Source organism: Bombus vancouverensis, chromosome 6 (genome assembly GCF_051014615.1).
Source record: "Bombus vancouverensis nearcticus chromosome 6, iyBomVanc1_principal, whole genome shotgun sequence".
In the NCBI taxonomy this organism is placed as follows: Eukaryota; Metazoa; Arthropoda; class Insecta; order Hymenoptera; family Apidae; genus Bombus; species Bombus vancouverensis.
Window position 1 is genome coordinate 7,101,231 of NC_134916.1, and position 10,062 is coordinate 7,111,292.

The 10,062-nt window shown below is 30.4% G+C and overlaps 1 protein-coding gene across 2 annotated transcripts; it reads right to left on the reverse strand.

Moving 5' to 3' along the window:
• Positions 1–3,468: 3,468 nt before the first annotated feature.
• LOC117157954 (uncharacterized) lies at positions 3,469–10,039 on the reverse strand. Of its 2 annotated transcripts, XM_033336326.2 has the most exons (12): positions 9,640–10,039; positions 8,626–9,496; positions 8,465–8,553; positions 8,170–8,370; positions 7,863–7,898; positions 7,415–7,654; positions 7,121–7,293; positions 6,568–7,029; positions 6,150–6,472; positions 5,945–6,048; positions 4,563–5,876; positions 3,469–4,469 (listed from the first exon to the last, which is right to left on the reverse strand). In XM_033336326.2, the coding sequence occupies exons 1-12, from the start codon at positions 9,754–9,756 to the stop codon at positions 4,266–4,268; spliced, it is 4,134 nt and encodes a 1,377-aa protein (XP_033192217.1). In that variant the 5' UTR covers positions 9,757–10,039; the 3' UTR covers positions 3,469–4,265. The 2 variants fall into 2 exon arrangements, with proteins under 2 accessions (XP_033192217.1, XP_033192218.1); XM_033336327.2 differs by lacking the exon at positions 7,863–7,898.
• Between the last annotated feature and the right edge of the window lie 23 nt (positions 10,040–10,062).

Below are 10,062 nucleotides of genomic sequence, written 5' to 3' on the forward strand. Positions count from 1 at the left end.
GCTCGGGCAGAACTCGATGTTTTACGGGCAAAGAATTTCAGGATTTTTGCCAAGGTAGACACATCAAACTCCACTTAATAGCGACCGGTGCGAGTAGGGCCAATGGACAGATAGAGCGTATGATGCACACGCTAAAGAGTATGTTTACAACGGTAGAAACGACCGGGCGGTCGTGGCAAGACGCGGTTGGGGAAATACAACTGGCTTTAAATTGCACCATCAACCGTGTGACTAAGTCAAGCCCCTTAGAACTACTGATCGGTAAAGCAGTAAGACCATATGACTTGATACTACCCGACAACATAGAAGAAAAGACAATAGACATCGCTGAAGTAAGACAACAAGCCCTAAGAAATCTATATTACTCTTAATCTATACTAGTCTCTATTAGTGCCAAATACGACAAGGACAGATTTAACAAAAGAGAGCTCGAATAGTTAGGTTTAATCTCGGTGACTTTGTGTTACGAAAAAACGAAGAGAGAAATCAGACGAAGTTAGATCCCAAGTTCAGGGGTCCATTTGTGATAGCAAAGATTTTAGAAGGGGATCGGTATACGTTAGAAACCTTAGACGGCAAAAGATCGTATAAAGACAGTCGTGATAGACTAAGAAAAATGCCGGAAAATGGCGTTCCTGCTGAGTTGGACGTCTGAGTTGGACGATGCAAGTACACGGACCTCAGAGGATCATTAACATCACGTTGTGGTCGTAGTAATATGTTCACTGTGACGTCTTGCGCTTCCAGGGTACGTCCAGTGCGACGTCTTGCGCTATGAGATACACCCAGTGTGTGGTGTTTTGTATTGTGAGATACACCCAGTGTGTGGTGTTTTGTATTTTGAGATACACCCAGTGTGTGGTGTTTTGTATTTTGAGATACACCCAGTATGTGGTGTTTTGTATTATGAGATATGTCCAGTGTGTGGGGTTCTGTACTTTTGTAATACACGCAACGTGGTAATAGGATCTAACAAACTGAGATTCATCCGTTTACGAAATCCAGAGTAATCTGTTGTCATTACGTTCTGACTGATAACTCACAGAATGCAACTAGCACTTCGAATACAAATTATAACGACACGAATTCTTGTTGTCAAACCTCCGAACGAAATTTTGTTGCTACCCTGCTTACTTGGACATTTAGTTAAATCGTAAATAATGGCAGTTGCATCGAAACCAATATAAGAATACACGATATTTTAGATACACCCGAGGACGGGTGATCGTCAGAATGGCCGTGTCGGAGATGGAAGGACAGCGGGATTTCGCGTTCGGAATGTTGGGAAAAACCCCAATACCCTAGTCCAGACTTTTACTATAGCTGCACTTAAGTAATAAAAATAAGGAATAGTTTTAATGTTCCAATCTGACTTTATGACGATGGGTTCGGGCTCGAAGTGACATAGCGGGTCACTAGACGTAGCCATGGTCACGGGAGGGACGTGTACCTGACAGAGGTATGAAATGATTATATGGCTCTCCTTAAAAACAAAGATTGACCCGAGAAGTGGGGACAGGTGTATATAAGGGCAGTTTCTTTTGGATGAAGAGAGAGTTAGTTTATTAGTTAGTCGTTGGACGAATTACTGATTGAGTTGTCGAGAAGTTTCCCGAATCGAGTAGTACGTTGATACTTGTCCTCCCGTGGATTCGTTATCGAACCTGAATTTGTTGTCACCATCATCTCGAACATCCTATCGCCATTACTCATAGCCTCTTGTAGTGCCCACATTCGTACTGATAAATATTAGCCACATTCGCGACGGTAAAGTAAGTAAAGGTTCATAGAACGCCCCAAAATGCCAACCGGACTCCGACATATAAATTTATAGTACAATAATAAATTAGATTTTTTTATTTATTATATAATTTTCACTTCTAGGTGACATAGAATGAGATTTGATTTACAAAACATATAAAATCACACAGTCTTCCATCCCATATCATACCTTCCTGGCCTTACACTCTTAGTTTGTATCCGCACATACCCCTATCTTTTGGATGTCATTTTGGAACTTAATGTCTCTTCTTGTTGCTAATGTCAGAGAGAGCATCAAAACATCTTTTTACTTATATCTAAACTTTTGCCTAAGCCTACTTATTTGATTTTGCTAATCTAAACTATCCTAAAATATATTACTATGATCTACAAACTACAGATTAAGCACTTCTCTTGTCCTTCCCTTCCTCTTTATTGTCCTATCCAGTTTTCTTAATCAGTTAACAGAGGTACTTTTTCCTTTTTCATTTAATAATTTTTCTATATTGCATGTTCTGTCCCCCTCCCCAATCCTCGCATCCCTGTGTAGTCTTCCAGTGCTTTAGAATCTCCAAGTCTCTCTCACGTAAAATGTACCTCCTTCTATCTTTACTTTCCCAAAATCTGTTGTTCACTTCAACATTCCCACACTTAAACCAACAGTTCTTGTGATCAACAATTAGCTCACCCTTTATCCTTTTTTTTCTAAGTACTTGACTTAAGTAGACAGAAACAAGTGGTAAACTTATACCATCTGTTATATCTTGTTCTATTTATTCTGTTGTACTCTTTTTAACTGTGCACTTCCTTATCTCTTTCCCTTATAATCTTTTTCTCCATTTTCCTTTCTATGTTCCTCATCTGCTCCATTTCTTTCTGACTCCATCCAATCTTCCACATAATTCTCTTCCTTCCTTACTATTTAATGTAACATCCAATTTTATCCTTTTCCCCTTCAAACATTGTTCCATTAAACTGTTACCTCTCCCTGTTTTGTTTTCGAACTTCATGGCTCTTATTATCCTGGTCTCTATTCTTATTAGTAATAAATTATGTTAATATAATTATATTTAGGATTTCAGTTAATTTAAATTGACTAATTAATAGACACCGACATAAAATCTTTATTACAAAAAATAAATTAATTCATTCTACATACAAAAATACAACTAATATTAATAATACTCTCTATTTAGTGATGATTTAATAATTATATTGTTATCAAGAATCATCATTATCAAAGCATGACAGTAATGACACCTGTAAAATTAATAGTTTATGATGTACGGCATATAATGCACAAATATCATAAACCATACTTAAGAGGTGATAAAAATTTCTGAAATATATATTTTTCTTTTTTAAGAATTAAAAAACGCTTATTAATAATTACTTTTAAAATCTGTATAAAAATTTTATAAAGAAAACTAATCGCAACAGTCTGTGGTTTGATAATTAAGAGTATGTTACACGCATTAAATTGATCTTATTTTATAAATTATAAGATTAGAAAAGAATTATGGCTTCGTGATTCATTTACAGAAATGTTTACACGTATTAGTTTGTACAAAAAATTTTATACGTATGTGCTCAAAAATTAAATAATATCAACTTTGAGGCAACTTTGTCCTAAATGCCAGATGAATATTCAATTTCAATGTACAACATATCGGTTACATTTAATAATTCGACTTTGCACATCAAACATAAACGTAAAATTTTTATTCATAACATGAATTTTTAATTTAGAATCTAACGTGTATAATGTCATTCATTGTCTATTTTGTACAATCTTAATATTAATATCTTTAATTCTTTTTAGGATATACATATAAATCGTAAACAATTGTTTAATACTCAAAGGTATACTTTGATATTTTCAATTACAATGAATTTATGTTTATTTTACTAAGGAAAAAGATCTATATATTCCAGTCTTGCATTATGATATTATGTCATATGTTTAGTAAGAACATGTGACTGAGCGTCTCATTTATACAGAAAGGAGGACTTACTTGTTTATGGTTTAAATATAGACAATTTATAAAATTACGAAATAATATTAATGAATGTAAAAATGATTCTCTTCACTTTTTACAAATTCACATTCTTCCACGATTAATATGTAAATTTTAGTAGTAAATTTCAGTAATTATAATTAGTATTCTCTATTAATTAACTGGAAATTGTACTTTAGTATTATCGTTTAGATGACATTACTGTTTGTAATTATGTTCCTATTCCTTAAAATAAGGTACAGTAAATAAGTATTGCTAATTCTATCAATATACATCTGCCACTTTTAAGTGATTGGTCCCTAACACAAAAATCTCCTAATAGAGTGTTGTACAATAAAGTGCTTTAAATTAAAAAATATCTAGCCTCTTCTAACTACTTTTTTCCTTTAAACTATATTGCATACTAAAATATTAATATATATATATATATATTAAATATAATATATAATATATATATATTTTTTAAACTAAATATTAATATATACTTCAACATTTACTTTTGTACTTCTGTGTAAGTCGCATTTGTTCTATTCTTTCAGTATACTGACATTCAATTTCTTTAAGTTTTTCCTCTTGAGTACTAACTATTGCATCAAGCTTTTGTTGTAGTTGATTCATGGCTTTTTTGTATCCTTCCTCTATACGTTTACCTTCACTTAATGAAAATTTCTCTTGATTCACTGCATACTCCTAAAAAATTTTTAAATATTAAATTTGTAAGATAGAGGAAAATTAATAAAATGGGTATAATAGATATGATTTACTTTTCTATTACAAAATTACCTTGTAGTTGTTCGCAGTCTTTTTTGCTGACTGATATTTAGTTTTTAACGTATCAATATTACTTTTCATTTCTTTTTCTCTTTCTTTTAACGTTTTTATCTCTGTTTTCAAATTTTCTTCACTTTCCTGTAACTGCTGTAATTTTTCATTCATTTCAACTTCTTTATCTTTTACTTCCCAAATTTCTCTAACCCATTTAGTCATAACTTTAGCCATTAGATTTCTCTCTTCATCCACATCACTTTCTTTTTGTTTTAATTCTTCTTGCAACTTTTCGATTTCCAACTGTTTTGCTACCAATTCTTTATAACAAGTTTCAATCATTTGACTAAATCGATCCTTCGCCACTTTTAAATTTTCTACTTCCTGCGTCTTTTCGTGACATATGTTTTTTAATTTTGAAAACTGTATTAAAACTGCTTTATATGTTTCTTCCAACTCATTCCTTTTTTCTCGATCATGTTCCTCTATACGTTTAAGTTCTTCATGTACCTTCTGTTCCATCTCTTCACGTAACTCTTTTACCATAACTTCCCTTATTTTTAGAAAATCTGTGCCATCACTTGAACTACCTGGTGATAAATTTAATTCAGGAAATACTTGCTTTTGATGCTTAACGTATTGTTCAAATTGTTTAGCTTGATTTTTTAACTTTAAAACAAATTGATCTCTTTCCATTTTTATTTTGTCAAAGTCTTTTAATCTTTCTAGTTCCTCTTCCTTTCCTTGTAAATCTGTTTCTAATTGTTTGATTCTTTGCTCCATAACATAATTACTCTTTCTTCCAGCCTTCAGATGATTTATCTTAATACTTAATTGTGTCGCCAAATCTTTGTAATGAGAAAGTTCTTTTTCCAATACACATTTTGAATTTAATGATATTTCACTATTTTTTTTTAACCTACCCTCGAAATTTCCAATTATATTTTTCGTTTCTGATAATTCTACTTCTAACTGCGCGATTTTATCTTTATAAATGCTTGTTTCACTAATTAAACTGTCACATTTATTTTTTAAATCTTCATTTTCTATTTGATACTGAGATACTTTTAATTTTACATCATCAGAGTCTTCAATCTTTGAATTTCGCTTGATACTTGATAATTCAGAATCAAGTTTAGAAATTTTAGTAATAAGATTATTCCTTTCACTAATTGCATTTTCGTATTTCTTTTTCCAAGATTCTTGAGATATTTCCATCTGTGCTGTCTTTAATTTAGCATCATCTAAGGCAGATTGATATTCCAATACTTTTTTATGTTCTTTAACTGCAGCATGTAGTTTATCTTCTAAACGTTTACAATCTTCTTCTAACTATAAATGTATTAAGTTTGATGAATTTATATATAGCAGACAAACAATAATAAACAAGATATATATACCTGATTTATTTTTTCTAAATGTTCAGAACAATGATCTGGCAAGTGAACACTTATCTCTTGGTTAGGGTGGGCATTGCGTAATTCATTTAAAGCTTCTTCTTTAGCTGTAAATATTAAATTTATGATAGGTCTTAGTAAAATTTTTAAACATATGAAAGAATAAAAGACATCCAAATTTTATTGTTTTAAGCGATATCAATTTTACCTTTTTCAATTTCTTGGTGAATTTTGTTTGTGTATTCATCTTTCTTTTTCCTTTCACAATTTAGATCTTTTTCTAATTCAATTACTTTATTTCTGTACATGTCGCACTCTTCCGTTAATTTTTCTGCTATCTTTACTTGTGCCCTTAAATCATGTTGGTATCTTTCTATATCTATTTCACGCTCTTCTAAGCTAGTATATTTTTCTCTTAACATTTTGATTTCAGATTTATGTTCACTTATTAATTGTTCTTTTGTACTACAGATATCTATATACAATTCTTTAACACGATCCAACTCTTTTTGCGTTTGTTCCAATTGCACACTGTAAGTTAAAACATTTATCTCATCCATTTTAAACGTTATGATATTAACAAGCAAAAGATATATTTACAATAACAGAAATATGTTGCTACTTACGATAATTGCACTACTTCAACTCGTGCTTCTTGCCTAACTCTTTCTACAGCTTTAGCATGTATTTCTAAATATTCTTTATTGTACTCATCAATGGTGTCTTTTTCTTGCTGATTTATGTTTTCTTGATGTAATTTTATAAGTGTTTCTTCATTAATTGCTAATGTTTCTTTTAATTTCTGTTCTAATTTTGTTTTTTCTTCTCTCAATGATTCGCATTGTTTTTTTACATCACTGAGATGATTGGACAACTTCTGTATTTGAGCATTTGCTTTCAATGCTTCATTCGTAAGTACAGATTTCAATTCTTGTTCTAGTTCATTAACACGTTTAGCGTATCGAGCTGCTTCTTGTCGACATGTATTTGCTGCAATTAAAGCTTTATCAACTTCTTTTTCTTTTTGTGATAAAGTATTTTCTAATCGAGTTATTTCTTTCCTTTTGACAGCTTGTCCAGCTAAACATCTACAAAGATAACAAGATAACAATAAAATTAATATTCTACCACATAATAATTTCATGCAATATAAAATTACTTTTAATTAAAATGAATTACCTTTGCAATTCTCCCCTTAATTTATTTGTGATATCATCATAGGGCTTTGATTTTGTTTTATTATGAAAATCGCCTAATTTCATTTGTCTAATAGAATCAGATTCTTCTTCTAATGTTGTAGCTAACAATGAATCATACTGTGCAGCATCATTTTTTGCTATCTCTAATTTATTCTATATATATATATAAATACATTATTATTTTTAATATAAATCTTGCACATTTTTTAAACATATTTTAGGATATATAGTGGATTGAAGCTGTTCCTTAAATGTAAATTAATACTTTAAGTACCTGTAATTCTTGAATCATTTTTTGCATTTCTTCTTTTTCTTGTGTTAAAACTTTAATTTGTGCTTGAAGCTGCATTACTTGCTGAGCATTATTTGTAGCCATAAGATTTCGACACTGCGTCTGACTTTCTTCTAATACTTGTGCTAAACGATTCATTGTATCTCCTTTCTCTACCATTAATGTTTCATTCGCCCTTCTTACATCAGCTAATTTATTTTCCAAAGTGACATAAGATGCTTCCTATTAAAATTCAAGAAAATCAAACATGAAATTACGGTAATTTAATGAATTAAAATATAATTTTTCTGGTATAAATATGACTTTTTAATAGTACTCTCATGCAAAGAAAATAAGTACATATATGAAAACCAAGAAACTTATATAATTATACAATATGTTCTTTACAAGAGCATTATAATTCTCAAAAAATACAATATCAACAACTTGCCCAAATACAATGATTGTTGGAATCCATATTGAACAGCTATGACACAAATATTTATTATTATTATTATCATCATTATCATCATCATTATTACCATCACCATCATTACCATCACCACCACCACCATAATCATTATTATTATTATATTTGTAACTTAATGAATATTAACAAATAACAATATTTTAGTGTGTCTTTATTATAATAATTTATAATAAAAAGATATACACTAAAATCTAATCATCTATCAATATACATTAAGTTATAAATAAATATGAGCAAAATGTAATACATAATGTAATACTAGAAATACCTTTGCATTAAGTTTGTCAGTAAGAACATCTATTTGAATTTGCATATTCTTCATTTCAACAGCATGTTTCTCTTGCGCTTGTTTCAAAAATTTTTCATGTGTTTTATCATTTGCTTGTAATGCTTGTACTCTTTCTAATACAGCTATTTTTTGTTGTAATTCTATCACAGAATCTCTTGCGACATTTAATTCTTCTGTCATCTAAATTTTGTAATTTTTATAATTAGGTAATTAATGCATCTAATGCTATTGTAACGATAAAACCATTGTTCAAAATAGTACAGGAAAGTCTTACATTTTGATTAGTTTTCTCTAAAACTGCATTTTTCTCCTTCAATGATGTTATTTGATTATGAAGATCAGCAATCTCAGCTTTTGCATCAACTACAAGAAACACTTAATTTTATAATCCTTTATCTAGATAACATTTTATGAACATGTTTCATTAAATCTTACCCAAAGCATGTTGCGTTTGATTTCTAGATATGTTTGATCTTTCAATATCAGCCTGTAAAAGTGTTATTTTCCTACTAAGCTGGTTCTTCTCTTCTTCTTTTTCCAACCGAACTTGTTGCAATTCTTCTGTTAATCGCTTAACTTCTTTCATTCGCACTGTATATAAAACTTCTAATTGTTCCTTACTATCATACTCGGCCATTTTATAAGCTACACCATCATCTGTTGATCTGCCATTTGGACTTGTTTTGTAACAATGATTTATATGATCAGATGTAACATTGTCACCACCTCCAAACTCATGAATTTGCTTACATTGTACATTATTGTCATATCCATCGATATAACCATTATTTGAATAATTTTTACCTTGAGCATCGTAATGATTAGCTGGTGTGTGATAATTATATGAATAATTTTCATTAAATGTATAATCTTCCTCAACTTGGGTTCTTAAATCTTTAGAAAATGCAGAGTTTGGTAATCTTGTTAGTTCATAAGGTGTTTCAGCAATGATATTATGCATATCATTATCCTTATTATTTTTAGAATATGGGGTGTCAGTTTGATCATATACACCAAAGTCTCTTTGTATATTGGAGATTGAAGGAGCGATTTCCATCTCCGACCTATGATTTATTATAGTGCTATCATAGTTATTTGAATTTTTGACATGATCATAAATACCAAATTCTTTCTGTAATTGAGATACAGTTTGATCTTTGGATGATATAATTCTCTGAGGAGAATTTAACATAGTATTAGTAACTTCTGATCCTTTAGTACTATCTTGATAATGGCTGTCATTAATAGAACTAGTGTCAGATTCATCATCTAAATCATCAAATGCATTGTCCAAGAGATCCTTGATCTAAAACATTAAACGTTATCTATTAAAATTACAATCATTGAAGAATAAACTCTTTTGGATAGAACTTTTTAATTAAACCGCAAATCAAGCAATAAAATTGGAAAGTTAAAATAAAGAAAGGAATAAAGTAAAGGAAGATGCACCTCTTTATTACGTTGCTTAGCATCTTCTTGTTCTTCATCTTCTTCTAAGTCTTGTATATTTGTATTTAGTTGGATATTTTCTGAACCTAAAAATAAGCTCAGACCTGGACCCTCCATTCCTATCGTCTGGCATACACGAATTTATCATAAAAACCAAACATTTATAGCCAACATATTTTTGTTTATAACACCATAACCTAAACGCAACAAGTGGGTCACAGAAAATTAGTTTGAACTATAATCCCAGGTTTAACAATACATTACAAAGTCTTAATAAGCTCATTTTTACTAATCTCAATAAGTCCACGACAAACAACTCCGAGATTATTAAATTTTTGGAATGATTATACGCTCTGCAATTTGCTTGTAAACAATCTTTGAAAAGTCAAAATGCATTACAGGAAGTCTATATGCGGAAGTAAG